The following is a 15,218-nucleotide window of genomic DNA, read 5'->3' as shown; positions in this document are numbered from 1 at the left end:
GCCCTAAGATTCTATCCCCGAGGATTCTAGTTCCTCCCAGGGTTCCAGACACATGAGATCCCAGGTCTTCCAAGATTTCTCTGACTACAAAGCTGTAGACTAGAACATTGCTGTCCCTGTGAATGGTCATTACTGTCCCCTGTCCCCCCACACCCACACCCACTCCAGGATTCTAGGCTCTGATGGTCTGGGTTCATGACATGGGGCCTTTTTATTCCTGGAAAATACAAATATTCACAAGAGTCTGTACAACCTTAGGGACACCAGGCCTGCCCTGCCCTCAGCCGCATGCCACCCCATGCCCCACCCCCCCAGCCCCGGCCTGCTGCCCCGGCACCCAGGCTCCCTGCTGTGGTCCAGGTCTTTTCTCCAAGGCAGGCAGGAGTGCTTGGTCCAGTCACAGCTGGGAAGAGAAAAACAGAGGTGGTGAGGAAGATCTTCCCCCGCAAAAGCAGGAGTCTGCCTGGCCCAGGCCATTTGGACAAAACGCCCCTTTCCCTGGCTCCCCTCCCCCAGCCCCCAGTGGGGAGGCTCTGGCACGGGTGGGGCGAAGGCTCACCGTCGTTACAAGTGGATGTCAAACACGCCGTCCTCCAACGTCTGGACCTCCTCCTCGCGAATCTCTGCAGGGGCGGGGCGGGGCGGGGCGGGGCGGGGCGGGATGGGCGGGGTTACAGGATCCACTCCCAGGTCCCTGGTCCCCGTGTCTTCAGCGGCCCTTCCCCCGCTCGCTCGCTCGCTCGCGGGAGGCACCCAGGCCCATCCCGGAAGCAGACCCATCCACCAAAAATCAATTCACTGAGTGACCAAACGGCCCAATTTTTGAGGCTTTCTCTAGGTTTTCCTTTTGCCGCAGCTTTTTCGCAGCCACAGATTTGTCAGTGCAGTTTGCTTAAACGTCAATTTACTGCAAGTTTCACATTGTAGACCCCAGCGCTTCAGGAAGGCTCGATGCAAATGGTTTTCTCTTTTCTATTTTTGAGGACTTATGCCAGTCCGAACGGTTGTGGCCAACTGCCTTAGACCCCAGTTTAACATAGTTTGTTCAGGCTGCTCTCAGCCAAATAGTTTGAGGGATCATCATTCAGCAAAGTGACCTAAAACCGTCAGAGACCCCAGAAGAGCTGCCAGGAGGAGACGTTCAGGGTAAGGGACTTAGAATTCTCAGTCCCTCCTCCAGAGAAGCCAAAAAGGAAAATGCAGGTAAACGGCTCACACAACTTCCTCCCCAGTCCATTGTCAATCTCCCTAACAAAATATGAGTGTGGCCGCAATCCTGACGCTTCTTTCATTTTCACTCTTCTTCATGCATTAAAGTCTTTCTCCTCATCCTCAGCGGGTCAAGGGTTCCCTGGCCACCTTCTAGGGCCTTAACCAGTCCAACCCTCGTCATCGCTCCAGGGAAATAAGAGAATTATTGTACAAACCCTGACACGGTTTCCATCTGGGATAAGCTAAGACTTTGCCACAACGGCCCAGCCTCCCTCCCTCCCTCCACAGGCCAGCACAGAATGAAACTCCCCCTTACCTGGAGGCCTGGAGCTTCGCCTGCGAGGCAGGGAGAAGCTGAAGGCGCGATGGTGAGTGTGTGTGGGCGAGGGGGAGGGCGCAGACCCCTCCAGACTCATACTCTGGGCCCGGCGCCGGCACTCCACCGACAGGCGGTCCTTGCACTGTTTGTGGCAGGTCACACCACAGGCTGGGGGAGGCAGATGGGGAGCCCGGCCAAGGACATTGGTCAGCACACCCTCCGTCCCATTCTCCAGGCCTGTACCTCTCTCCCCAGGTTCCTTTGCTCCTGAGCAGCTGCCCCACCAAAACAAAAGTCTCCTTCCAAAGTGCTCTTTTCATCCTACTTGCCATTCTATGTCCTCTCCAAAGTTCTCTGCTCCTGGGAAGCTGCCTCGCCAAAATAAAAGCCTTTCACACATAATCATCATGCCCCCTGACTCCAAGGTACTTCACTCCTTTGCAACAACCCACCAAAATATAAGAATCCCCGCCCAGACAATAACTCTTCCAAAACCCTCAGCCCAGGAGCCCCGCCATTCCATCTCACCTCGGCATTTGAGGCCCTGCTTATAGATGCCCAGGATCTGAAATAGAGCAGGGGGTCCGTGCTGGCGGGGAGGGATTTAGAGGGGATGACTCTACTTCTTCCTTCTCCAGGGCAGAGGCTGGGACCGACCCTCTCTGGGGCCTTAGGGGTGAGGGTTAGGTGCAGGACGGCAAAAGGAGATGCAGGTGACACTAAGGAGGCTGAGAGCAGAGGTGGCTCTGGCAGGGGCGTGGCGAAGAAGGGAGAACAGGGCAGGGCGTGGGTGGGTAGGACCGGGGTGGGCGGGGGTGGCTTGGGCGGGGGCTCACCAGGGCCTTGCAGTGGCGGCAGGCAACGGGGCGCAAGGAGTTGCTCTCGTGGAAGTTGTGGACGAAGCCCATGCGGCCGCCCAGCATGGAGCTGGAGCGGAGGAAGTAGGAGACCATCTCCTCCCTGCTGATGCAGCCGTCCCTGTCGGCGGAGTGGGCGCGCCTCAGTTTGAGCCCTCCCGAGGAGCACCCACCGCCCACCCAATCCAGCCCACTGGGAAGAACCCCTACCGAGTGGAAGGTCCTCACCAAATGCCTGCTACTGACCCCTGGTGCAGGGAAGAGAAAGAACGCCAGGCCGGAGTCCGGCTGGTGCAGTGGCTGCTGCTAAGCTAGGTGTGTGGTCTTGAGCAAGTCACTCGTCCTGGGTTCCCTCCCCAGAAAAACGGGGGCGGATTCCTGCCCTGCCCACTGCACAGCGTGGCTGTGTGAACACAAGGGGCTGTGCGCCCCCCCTGGGGTTCGCGACCTCTGTGTCCCAAACTGAGCCCTGACACACTGCAGTTTAGAGGCGTGAGAATGGAAAAGACCTCTGCTGAGAGCTCTGGAGCGGGGAACTCTTGCGTAATCCTGCCGAGAGACGCCTGTGCTCAGCGTTTCCCACGTTCCCCAGGGCTTCCCACGGAACCCTTTTGGCACGGACTCCCGGGTTTCAGGGCAAGCGTGAGCACGTGCTCTGGAGATAGACAGACCTCGGTTCAAATTCCGGCTCCATTACTTCCTGGCTGTGTGACCTCGAGCTGGTTAACCTCTCTGTGCCTCAGTGTCCTCTTCTATAAATGAGGGTCCTAATAGTTCCTACACCTCAGGGGGTGGGGGCTCATGAGGATTAAATGAGATAGTGCACGTGAAGCATTTACAACAGAGTCTGTGTGGTTGAGAGGTGCTGGGCTCCCCGGAGCGATTTCCGTCAAGGCTGGTGGTCCCTGCTACACACTCCCACCCACTGCATCTGGGGCTCCGTGACGGGATGCAAGCGACCCTTCGCATCAGCGGGGACCTTGGGGCAGCCGGCCCGGCCCGTTAGAAACACACACGAGCCCGGATTCCTACCTCCTACTGTGCATGAAAAGTGAATTCCCACTGAGCTGAGAACACTAAGTAAAAAATAAAATTATCAAAGTATCTGAAAAGGCGTAAGAGAATCATTTTGTAATCTTGAGGGCGTGAGAGCCTTTCCACGCATAACGCAAATCCAAGAAGCCACAAAGGAAAAAGACTGACATATTGAGCACACAACATTTAAATCTTTTTTTATATGGGAAAAGACAACATAAATGACAGACTGGAAGAAAATATTTGCAAACACATTCAACAACAAAGGGTTAATATCCATTAACAGAGATTCTGAACACCAATGAGAAAAAGACCAACAAACCCAGTGGAATACAGACAAAGACTATGAACAGGCAATTAACAGAAGAGAGATAAGTGGCCGATACACATACGAAAAGATACCCTACCCCACCTAGGATTAAAGAGACGCGAATTTAACCAAGACGCCGTTTGCCAGTTAGACTGGCAACACTGTAAAGCTTATTATAGATTTCACTGTTGGCAAGGAGGTTGGGAAACGGGCACTGGTTTGCTGCTGATGGGGTGCAAGCTGGCACAACCTTGCCTGAGGTCACTTTGGCAGTCTCTCTCCTAATTTAGAATGTGCATATCTTTTGATTCAATTATCCCACTTCTAGGAATTTCTGTCCCTACAGAAACAGTGGCCGGAGTACATCGCTACAAAGCCGTGCACAGCAGCCCGGCGTATATTAATAGCGCAAACTGGGCACAGCCTGCACACCCATCAGCGGGAGAATGGTGAGGCAAGGATGGCCAGCGCATCGTCGAGTACGCTGAAGCCGTTCTGAAGAATGAGGAAGCTCTATGTGAATCGGCACGGGGAGATGTCCATGGCAAAGGTTTCAGTGGAAAACAAAAGCCAAAAAAAAAAGCAAGGCGTGCAGTTCTGTCTCCACCTGAACTAAAAACTGAAATCGCTATTGCTACAAATACCTAGGTGCTGGTTACAATATATCAAAAATTGCTTTAAAGGCATAGGTGAGTTTGCAAGAAAGAAATGGAAACCCCCAAGTTCCAGAAACAAAGAGGGGGCTTCAGATGGAGGCGGTGAGTTGGGGCAGGATGCTGCAGCTGCCTCAGGAGGGGGGTTGCTGGTCTCCCACCTGGTGAGCCAGGTGCTGGGCTTTGACACCCGGCCAGGAGCCAGGCACAAGGCCCGGGGCTTGCAGGTGGTGGGGAAGGGAAGGGAAGGCTGGGACTCCCGCATGAAGCTGGGGCCTCGAAGGTCTCCGAGGGCTGTGTCCTCACTGGGAGGGTGGCCTGGACAAAATATCCACCCACCCACCCACCCGGGGAGATAACACGGAACTCTGCCTCTACTCCGAGGGAAGAAACAAAGCCACCGTGAGCAGAGCTAAATTTGCACCATCATTCTGTTTGCCCGCGACACAGACACAGGCAAACAAAATCTATGTCCATTTGCAGGTGCGTGGGGGGAAAAAAAGACTGGAAGGAAACACACGCTGCCTAACCAGGAACACCGCTAACAGGGTCACGAAGAGTTGAGCCAATATAGTAACAGGTAGGAAGGAGGAAGGGAGCTTTCCACTTCTTACTTCACACACGCTGTGTACTACAAATCTGTTTTACTACCTAATTTTTTAAACCACGGATCTTTGCAATATAGAAACAAACCCAGAATTTTTTAAAATATGGATTGACATTAAGAAATAACTCAACTTGAGACGGACTGTAAATGTTGATTGGAATTTTGTCTGCTCAGCAAAGCAGGGACATGAACACGGTTGCAGCGGGCACCGTTAACCAACCTCAGACAACCAGCTATTTATCCAAATGGTCAGCTTGTGAATTGTTGATAAGCAAGTGGATGCTGCTAATTACAGGTCTTTCTCATCTATTCATTGAGACAGGGTACCCAGGAGTTCAACTTGCCCCCACTTTCTGCCAGCTGTGAACTCCACAAATAAAATGGCATTTGTGAGCAGCAGTCCCCAGGCCATACAGTCTTTGTAAGATGCAGGTGGAGGCCCCACCTGTCCGAATGAGTGCGGGAGCCCTGTGCCGCTGCAGCCAGGTGCTGCCCACCCCCCCCCCCCCCCGCCACACCGCTCCTGCTGAGAGCACCTCCCCACATTGGTAGCTTTCTCGGGCCAGATCATCTCATCCAGCGGCAGCCTGACCTCCAAGGAGGAAACTGAAACCCAAGGGGGAAGTGAGCTTGCCTTCCCTCTCCCCCAGCTCCCAGCCCTCCTCACTGGTTCTGGTCGAGGTCCCCAAAGGCGCTGAGGTAAGGGAAGTTCCCACGGATGATCTGGAACTCCTCCTGCGAGATGTGGCCGTCCCCATCGACGTCAAAGTTCCGGAACACGGACTGAGAGGAGACACAGTGCGGGAGAAGAAAAGGGCCGTGGGCCTCATCGTGCACACGTTCTCAGTCCGCGCTGTGACGGGTGCCTCGGGTGTGGGCTGCTGTCCGCCGCCCTCACCACCTCCCTCTCCCATGCCCCCATGCCTTCCGAGGGCTGAGGGCTGGCCCTTGCACTCTGCACTGGTGACACAGTTCCTGGGCCGATGACCAGGCAAAACCGGCCTCGACTGACCACTGCGGATCTGTCCCCCTCACCCCTCAGGCCTCAGAGCCGGCCACCACAGGGTCTCACCTCCACCATTTTCTCGATGTGTTCCACAAAGAGTGCCTGGTCCAGCTTGGGTTTGGCAGCCGAGGTCCACTCCTCCAGCACGGGGGCCCGGGGAGGTGGGGTACAGCCTGTGGGGCTGGTTGGCTGTGGGAGGGGTCAGGCCTGAGCGAGGGCCAGGGGTGAGGGAGCCCAGGGCCCAGGGGAGCGGAGAGGAGAAGCCCTGGGGATAAGGGAGCCTGAACACCAAGCGGGAAGAGGGAGGAAGTGGTCAACTTGGAGACTCTGTTCGAGACCCCGCCCCCAGGACCACCCACCTAACCCCAACCCACCGAGAAAACCCCCTACCAAACACCCACCCTCACAACCTGGGCTGCCCAGGAGGGGCGGCGCTGGGAGAGGAAGAGGATGGGCAGGGTGGAGAAGGAGCATTCCCTCGCTCACCGAGGACTTGGAGCGCGGCTCCCGCTGCAGCGACAGCTGGTAGAGCTCGTCCTCCGTCTGATACTGATCCAGAGACACCTGCCACACACAGGTGTCACCACACCCACCGGCCCTTGTTGCTGCTTGCAGGAGCCCGCCGCCCAGAGCCCAGGGTCTCAGGTCCTTCTAGAAACCGCAGCTCGGCCCTGAGCCCAGCCCAGAGCAAACTCAGGAGAGTGGCCAGCTTCGAACACACCCCAGCAACCACACGCCAGCCTAGCACACAGACCAGAGCCCACGCCTGCCCCTAAACCTTGAGCATAGCGCACGGCCAAGATCTCAGCCCAGAATCCAGGTCGGACCCCAGCCGAGAGCTCTGACATTCACTCCCAGCCTAGGACCCAACCCAACACCCAGGATCCAGCTCAGACTTCAACCCCGATCCCAGTCCAGAGGCTGGGAAGAGCTAAGAATTCACTCCAAATCCAAAACCTAAGCCCCAGCCCAATGTCTAGAACTGGGCCAGATCTCAACTAGAACCCCGCTCCTACCCCTACACCTCAAAATTGAGTCCACGGTCAAGCCCAGAACCTCAGAGCTCAGGACCATGATTAGAACCCACTGCACCCAGAATCCAGAGCTTGACCCTAAACCTTGAACATGACCCACTCACTGCTGGGGAGTCAACCCAGAGGCCATACACCAGCCTCAGTCCACAGTCCCGTCTGGAGCCTGGAACCCATCTCAGAGTTCACGCCAAACCCTGGAGCCCAGGCTGGCTCTTAGTCCCGTGACCGGAACCGAGAACCCAAGGCCAAGCCTACAGCCACCCAAAGGCTTGCAAACCCAGGACCCAGTGCGGCCCCCAGCCCTGGCGCCCGGCCCCTCACCGTGAGCAGGCTCAGCAGGTCAGGGTTCGCCTGCACCGGTGGCCGAAGGCTGGTCACCATGGCCAGCTCCTCCAAGATGCTGAAGAGCTGCTTCATCTTGGCCCCATTAAGTCGAGTCCGGGCAGGGTCCAGCCAGTCGGGCAGTGCCAGCTGCAGGGCCACCAGGTCCTTGAGGTGCACACCCAGGATGGGGAAGCGGAAGCCCACACAGGCTGCCAGCCGCCGCCGGTAGTTGCTGTAGTTGCTGGTGGCCGTCACTAGTTCGGTCAGATGTTCCCAGAGCTGGGGGGCAAAGGGTAGAAGGTCACACACATCCACACATCACCAGCTCAAACAGCCCCCCCACGCAGCCCTAGAAGTGAGGGAGGGGATGAGGTTCAGAGTCAGGGAGGGGTGAAAGACACAGCCCTCCCTCAATTGTCCCCCAACACTGGCTCCCTTAGCCCCGGAGGGTCAGAGTTCACACGTCATGAGTTCATGAGAACACCCACTGCCCAATGCCACAGCTGCACAGCAGGCCTGGCCACAGACCACCAACACTGAACAGGAGAAGAAACAGGCTCGGGGAGGCAGGAGGGTGGATTCATACACTGGAGTGGACTTACTATAAAATATTGCGTAGTAATGGAAATGAATGAGCAACTGCTCCACGTAACAGAAGGTAAGAATGAAAGGAAATATAAAGTAACATAAACAACATGATTCCATTCATAGGAAGTTCAGACACTGGTGACAGAAAGGCCACACAGTTGGGAATGCACGCGCGGGTGGTAAAGCGAGGCCAGCTCCCGGAGCGAAGCGAGGACGTGGGCTCCCTCTGCCCGGAGGGGGCCACGCCCCAAGGTGCTGGCAGCTTCGGGGGCTGTGGCAACGGTCTACTTCCTGGCCCGGGGGGTGGGGGGGGGGCGGTGGTTGCACAGGCATCTATCTTCCTTACCATCTTTCTGTAAACTGGACCTGAGTTTTATGTGCTTTTCTATGTGTGTGTCACCCAATATCTTAAACAAAATAAAAGAACAAAGCCTTGGCATCAGACGGACGTGTGAGCCCCCACTCTGCCTCTTGCATCGTTTAAACTGGAAAAGGATTTAACCCCACCGAGCCTCAGTTTCCCCATCTGTCCAACGAGGGCCGCAGTGCCCAGCGCTCGCTCGCTGCTGTGAGCTCCCAGGGAAGCCAGACCTGGGAAGCCAGACCCCAGGCCTTGACAAGGCTGCTCCCCCAACCCTCCAGTCCCAGGCACCTTGACGGTCTCGGGGCTAACGTGGCTGTGGGTCTCCTTGAGGCGGGAGATGGAGCTGTGGCTCAGGCCCCCCACCACCGCCATCAGCGTGTTGAAGTTCTGCAGCTGCAGCAGCTTCTGGGGGACACAGGGGGAGGGGGGGCAGGGGTCACTGAACGAACCCAGAACTGGGCCCAGCTTTTCCAGAGTGGAGGCAGAGGATCGTAGCAAGGAGGGACTCAGCCAGACTGGCATTTGGGGAGGTCGGGAGGGGACAGAAGGACAGGCACCTCTGCCACGTGGACGAAGTGTGTGATGACCAGGGCGCGCTGTGGGGCCGTGGGCTTGCTGAGAATCATGAGCTGCACCCACTGCGAGACACTATTGAACAGGGAGATGAATCGCTCCAGGACGGGGTTGTCCACAGTGCAGCCATGGGTCACGAAACTGTGGTAGTCCTGGAACTGGGGGGCAGGGGTGGGGAGCAATCCTCAGTGCCCTGAGGGACTCTCCCCTCACCCACGGCCTCTCCTCGCCCTCCAGATGCCCTCTGCTGGTTACACTGAAAACACCCACCCAGGTCCTTGTGACCCCACCCACCCCAGGGACGCTGCCCCTTCTGGGACCCCAGCCCCAGCCTGTACTCCACCCCTGACCCCAGGCCCTCGGGCCACACCAGGATCTTGCTGAAGGAGCGGTACTCCAGGTAGGTGAGATGCTCCGCCAGCTCCAAGGGCTCCAGGTGGTCGAACAACAGAGACATCTTGCGTTTTTTCTGTCCCACAGGGTTCCGCTGAGTCACCTGCCGCTTCCACTTGTAGGTGGGGCTGGGGGGCGGGGCAAGGGCAGTGAGCCCTTTGCACTCATGCAGACACGCCCCTCGAGCTGACTGGGGACGTCCACAGTGTCCCCAGTCCCCGAACTCCTGCAGTCCCCCTTCATCACGCACCACACACACACTCCACACACACACACATACACACACGCATGGAAGACGCACTCGGTGCCAGGCGCTGTGCTAGACGCGGAGGGATACAAAGATGAACGAGACGTGGTTCCTGCCCCCAAGGAGCTCACAGGCTACACAGGGAGACAGACACAGAAACGGTCACAGAACAGCGTGGCGTGTGTGCAGCTCTTTGCACGCAGTGCCACGGGGAGGCAGAGCAGAACGACAGAGTCTGCCCTGGGAGGGCCTGGGCGCACAGAGCCCGCAGACTCTCCACACTGAGCCGAGGGCGGTCACACAGAGACGCGAGGGGACAACAGGAGCAGAGTGTCGTGATGGGAGAGGACGCGGGGCCGGAGGATGGTGAGTGGACTCACGTGACGACAGGATGAGGTGCGTGGGATGGGCGCTGGGCTGTGGAAGATGAGAGGCAGGAGGCCACGAGCGGCCTTCATCTCGAGCCGAGACGTTTTGAAGGCGACAGAGAACCACGGAAGGTTTTCAAGCCAGAGAGTGACATGACCCTCACTCATTCAATTCAACAAACATTTATTAAGCGCAGACAGCGGAGGATGCCGAGTGCCCTCCCTGCCCCAGAGCTCCCCCCCCCCCCCACGCACACGCTCTCGATGTCGATGAGGCTGCTGTGCCTGCGGTTCCCTTCTTGGTCCAATAGAGCTTTCAGTTCCTTGATCTGCTCGGCGAGCTCAGGGTTCAGGTCAAACTCGGCCGGGAATGCTGAGATCCAGTACCTGAAGGGGAGCAGGAGTCACCCCAGACGGCCCTTCCCCCACCCCCGGCCCTGCAGTTCCCCATAAAGGGGGAAAGGGCCTCAAACCATGGTTCCCCCTGTCCCAGCTCTGCCCTTCCCCACCCCCACCACGCAGAACCAGCAAGGGGCAGGCCTGGAGCGTGCTCCAAGCACGGGCGGAGCCTGGGGCAAACCACCCCCCAACCCAAGGCCAGAGTGCAGCGGCCTGGGAGAAGGGGGTAGAGGAAGGAGGGACGGCACCCCAGCAGGAAGACTCACCTGACCAGGTGGCACGTTTTCACCTGCAGCGAACTGGAGTTGTCCTTCCGGGATTGTTGGTAGGTGAAAGAGAGTTAAGGAAAACCGGGAGGCAGCCTAAATCTAGAAAGGGAGGCAGGGGGTGGGGCCTGGTTCTCGGAGAAGTGCTGGGGATGGGGTCTGGGGGTGGGGGGCGCCCAGGCAGAAGCCCTGGAAAGGGACGGAAAGGGGGGTGGGGGGGGTGAGCTTCGGGAGGGCAGGTGAGAGGAAAGGGGGCTAGGTTCTTCGGGCATCGGCGAGCAGGGCCTGGTTTCTGGGAGGCCAAACTGGTAGTAGGGCAGGGTCCTAGACTGTGGGGACAGAGAAGGCAATACCCAGGTTGGGGACACAGTCGGGGGCGGGGCCTAGGCCCCAGGGGGAGGCTGGGCGAAGAAGCCTGAACTCTGGGGCGCAGGAGGGTCCCGGCTCTGAAAGCGAAGCCCACCCCCGGGCTCGCCCCGGGGCGGGGGCACTGGACAGCAGGGCCCTCGGCGACGAGGCCGTCGAAGGATATATCTGGAGCAGCTTCGCCGCCAGCTCGGTGGAGGGGATGTACCAGGGGTGCATCATGAGGAACATGCGCACCAGCTGCGGGTCCCGCACCTTCCCGGAGTCATCTGACTCCGACGCGTGGAAGAGAAGCGGCTTGACTCTCCGGCCCCGCAGCCATGGTCCCCAAACCCTAGCCCTCGGCCTCACAGGTATCTATCTGCACCAGCACCGCCTCGCCCACCTGCCTTCCCAGGATTCCAAACCCGGAGGCAGGTTAGGAAGGAGAGGCAGGTTCGTGTGCAGAGTGGGAGAGATATAAGGCAGGATCCGGGGGAACTGGAGGAGGGGAGGGTGTGAGTCGGGCCCGTGGTCGGGAGGGGAACCAGCTGGAGCGGAAGGAGCCTGGGTTCCCCAGAGTCAAGAATCCAGAGGTCATTTCCTGAGTGCCTGGGGGAAGGGGCACCCCTTCACCAGATAAGCTGCCCCGCATCAGCCGGAAACAGCTCTCGGGCCCTAGATACAGAGTTCCTCCGGATTCCCGGGGGGGGGGGGGGAACAGATAATGCCCCCCGCATGCCAGAGTCTGGGGACCCCGTCCTGCCTTCATCGTCGTCATACTAGGGAAGTGAAGCATGTTATCTTTCTGAAGCATGGGGACCTCTCCACGGCTTTCGTTAAAGAGGATGCAAGATGCGGAGCTGAGTGGGCCCGGCCCCGGAGCCCGCCCTGGGAAGCCGGGGGTGCCGAGTTCAGGCCCCAGCTGGGCTCAGGTTCGGGGTGTGCTCTCATGCTACTCACCGAAAGCTTCGATGCAACCGCGAAGCAGCTCCTCCACTGTGCAGCCCTTGTCCAGGTCTAGGGTGCCCGCCATGGCCGCCGGTGCGGGTAGGCTGGATCCAGCTGCGCTCCGGAAGCCTCCTGCGGGTCTGGGACCGGACCCCTGTCCCGGGAGAGGTAGAGTGGGAGTCTGCAGAGGCGCTGGCCCGGGGGAGCCGCCAGTGGGCTGGAACGGGGCGGGGGCGGGCACGCCCCCTGCTGGGCAGGGGCGGAGTCGGCGGCGGCGGCCACTCCCCGGGTTAAACGGTCTGGCCCGGGATGGTGCAACCCAACAGTTGGGAAACAGGCTAGCCTTAGAGGCTTCCGGCCCACCCTCGGAGTCGCCAGAGGGCCGAGGGACTCTCTGAGGATGAGGATGACCCTGGACTCCGGGGGCTGGCTGATGCCTCTGCCTCCCGGAGGCCCTCTTCTCCTCACGCCCTCTCCCGAGAGGCACCTGCAGCAACCGCAGCTCGGCTCTACGCCCCTCTCGCTTCCCTCCCTCCACAGCCTCCCTTCCCCCGCAGGGTTATTTTGGGAACCCAGAGCCTGAGGGGACCTCAGAGGAATTTCTCTCTGGGATGGGAGGAGGGAGGAACCCAGGCGTCCTGCCCCCCTCGCCCCATCCCGGGTTCCCGGGAAGGGAAGGCGGGGCTGAAGCAGCCCCCAGGGGCTTGCCCTTGGGGAGAAGGGCTGGAATGGGGAGGAACATTCCTAGGGCGGGGGTGGCGGCTCGGGGAGCCCGCAGCGGCCCGGAGGCGTGAGCTGCAAGTCTGAGCCTGGGAAATGCGCGCTCCCCAGCCACCTCCTCCATGAAGGCCCCAGGGATTCCCGGCTCAGCCTTTATGCAAGCCACCCTCCTCTCCAGCTCGGGCTCCTGACCCAGGCTTCCAGACTGCACGGTCGAACTGTGAGCACAGACACTGGCTGGCCACACTCGGACACACAGAGTAGGGTGCCCAGAAGGGGGCGCCACAGCCGTGGGGGCTGGAGAGTGCCTGTCTGACTCCGCCAGCAACTCCAGTAGGCGCCCATGCAGGGACACTCATTCCGAGCCCCAGACCAGGGGCCCGCACTGGGGTGCAAGACGCCCTGGCTGGCTCACACGCACGCAGGCCTAGGCGTTCGCCTCTCATCCTCTGTGTCACACACACAATGGCACCCACACCCTGCGCACACCTAGGACCCTCGGGCAAACACATCTAGCTTCCTACTTCAGAATGCAACCCCATTCACCGGGGCCGGCTCTCGGACCCTCTGCTCACTCCAGCCAGGCCAGCCGCGAGTTCCTCAGCCACGGCTGCGCTGACATCCGCACACGTGTGCACACATGCCAGGCAGTGCACCTACACGCATGTACACTCTCCCACATGCGCACACACTCCCGTGGGTGCGCGCACACGCCCATTCCACCACCACCGCTTCATCCGCGGTCCAGGGCCAGCCCTTGGGCCAAACACCTTCACACCCCTCACGCCCCTCCTCCCGCCACTGGCAGAGCTTTGCGCCACGGGAAAAGGTACCCCGCCTCGGGCTGCGGAGCCGGGAGCCGGGGCTCCTCCACGGAGTTCTTTAGCGGACTTTTTCCTAGGAGCCACCCAGAGCCATCCCCTCCTGACTGCCGCTTCCTTGCTGTTTGACCTTGACAGTCACTTGGCCTCTCGGAGCCTCGATTTTCTCACATGTCGAATGGGGGTTCCGCGTGGGGGGGGGGGAGGTCCGCTGAGATGTGGCTAGAATGGGCTGAGTGCACCGCGATGCCGCCCCCTCCCGCGGGTCGCCCAGGGAGCCTCAGCTCTCTCTGCAGTCCCCTCCATCCCCAGACCCCTGCCGCAGACTCCCCACCCCACAATCCACCCGCTGCCCCAGGGGGCCTCTAGGGACCCGGCCCTCCTCCACGCTTTGTCGCGCCCGCGCACGCTCCACTCACTCTTGGGACCTGCAGCAAGGAGTCCGCGCCCGGCCCAGGAGGCGCCACCTCCGAGCGCTCCTGCCCGCCGGCCTCGCTGCGGTTGCGGCTCCCGCCCGCTCTCCGCTCCGCGGCCGGCTCCCCGCGGCCCCGCCCCCGCGCTACCGCCCCCTTCCCTCCCCGCCCCTGCGCGGGGCTCTGCACCGCCGCCGCGCCTCCCCCACCGGGGCTCCCCCTCGCCCCGCACACGGCGGTCCCTGCGGCAGCTTAACCCCTCCCCTGCCGCGCCGCCCAGAGGCCAGAGATGCGCGCGGGGGAGGGGGGGCTGCGCCACTGGCTGCGCCGCGGGTGGGCGAGCGGAGGTCAGGCCGCGAGGGACCTGGAGGGCCCTATCCCCCCACCCCAGACGCCCCTGTGCCCCCCGCCCTGCCTGGTGTTGGGCAGAGGAAGCCGGGAGGGGCAGGAAGCGGACTGCGGTGGGGAAGGGGCGCCCCGCCCAGCCCCCGGCCCGGGTTCCTGTTTTCGAAACAAACCGTTCCCCCGGGGCTACCCCGACCCAGGGCCAGACGTCTTCCTGCAGGCAGCGCGGAGATCTGGGGCGTGGGGCACCGGGTCCTTATGACAGTTCGGGGGAGAGGCTCGCGCAAGATGGGAGCATTCTGGGGAGAGGGTCCTGTGGGGAGGGAGGAATGAAAGCGCCACTACCTGGAGACGAGACCTCGAAGCCTGGGGGTGTTGTGGGGGGAGCTCCAGCTCACACAGGCGGGACTGGGGCCCCGGAAGCCTGGCTCCCACGGTGCCCGAAGGAAAGGGGCAGATGCAAGCTGCGGGTGGGTTCTCCGCAGGTTGGAGGCTGGAGGCCTGGATGCTTCTGGCAGGGAGGAACTTGGGAGGGGCAGCCGCAGGCAGTTGGGGTCCCCACGGGCCGGGCCTAGGGGAGCCAGTAACCGTTTCCGGACTTTGGGTTCAAACACACTCACTCTGAAACCACCCGCCTCGAACGTGCCCCACAAGACTTGCCACTCCCTGACTCGGCGCTGGGGAGTGGGGACCTCCCCCACACTGCAATCTGCATAATACGAGGCCTCGTAGCGGGCCCTTTCTGGTCCTCAGTTTCCCCAAAACGAGGTGGGGGCAACTTTGGCCTGGCCTAGACCGTCTATGAACGTCCCCCACCCAAACACTCCCCTGACTTTTGTTGAAGCAGAGCCACCTGCTTAGAGACCCTTAAAACGCCGCAGTGGGGCGGGGCTGAGGGCGGAGCCAAGAAGGCGCCAACCTTCCACAGGCCCCTCCCCCTCCCTGATTCCTCCCCGGACACTGTGGATCCTCAGTAGTCCCCGAATCCAAGTCCCGGCTCCCAGCCCTTCTGGGCCCCACCCTAGCGGACGCCCCGCCCCCGGCCAGCCTGGCAGGCTGCTGACCTAG

The 15,218-nt window shown here is 60.4% G+C and overlaps 1 protein-coding gene across 3 annotated transcripts; it reads right to left on the bottom strand.

Moving 5' to 3' along the window:
* Positions 1–186: 186 nt before the first annotated feature.
* Positions 187–14,906, bottom strand: RASGRP2 (RAS guanyl releasing protein 2). 3 transcript variants are annotated; one of them, XM_045854787.1, is made up of 17 exons: positions 14,496–14,906; positions 11,864–12,005; positions 11,088–11,190; positions 10,556–10,618; positions 10,146–10,277; positions 9,253–9,403; positions 8,867–9,040; positions 8,598–8,714; positions 7,355–7,636; positions 6,486–6,563; positions 6,066–6,188; positions 5,661–5,776; positions 2,368–2,509; positions 2,060–2,096; positions 1,529–1,699; positions 560–623; positions 187–403 (listed from the first exon to the last, which is right to left on the bottom strand). In XM_045854787.1, exons 2-16 carry the CDS (start codon positions 11,934–11,936, stop codon positions 565–567), a joined length of 1,821 nt encoding a protein of 606 aa, XP_045710743.1. In that variant the 5' UTR covers positions 11,937–12,005; positions 14,496–14,906; the 3' UTR covers positions 187–403; positions 560–564. The 3 variants fall into 3 exon arrangements, with proteins under 3 accessions (XP_045710743.1, XP_045710744.1, XP_045710745.1); XM_045854788.1 differs by lacking the exon at positions 14,496–14,906 and adding an exon at positions 13,812–13,936; XM_045854789.1 differs by lacking the exons at positions 11,088–11,190; positions 14,496–14,906 and having other exon boundaries at positions 10,556–10,657; positions 11,864–12,000.
* Positions 14,907–15,218: the final 312 nt, after the last annotated feature.

The sequence above is a fragment of the Phyllostomus hastatus genome, unplaced genomic scaffold (genome assembly GCF_019186645.2).
Source record: "Phyllostomus hastatus isolate PE091 unplaced genomic scaffold, TTU_PhHast_1.1 phas_scaffold_11, whole genome shotgun sequence".
Lineage (NCBI taxonomy): Eukaryota > Metazoa > Chordata > Mammalia > Chiroptera > Phyllostomidae > Phyllostomus > Phyllostomus hastatus.
Note: the sequence above shows the minus strand (reverse complement) of the source record. Positions and strands in the feature narration are given on the sequence as shown.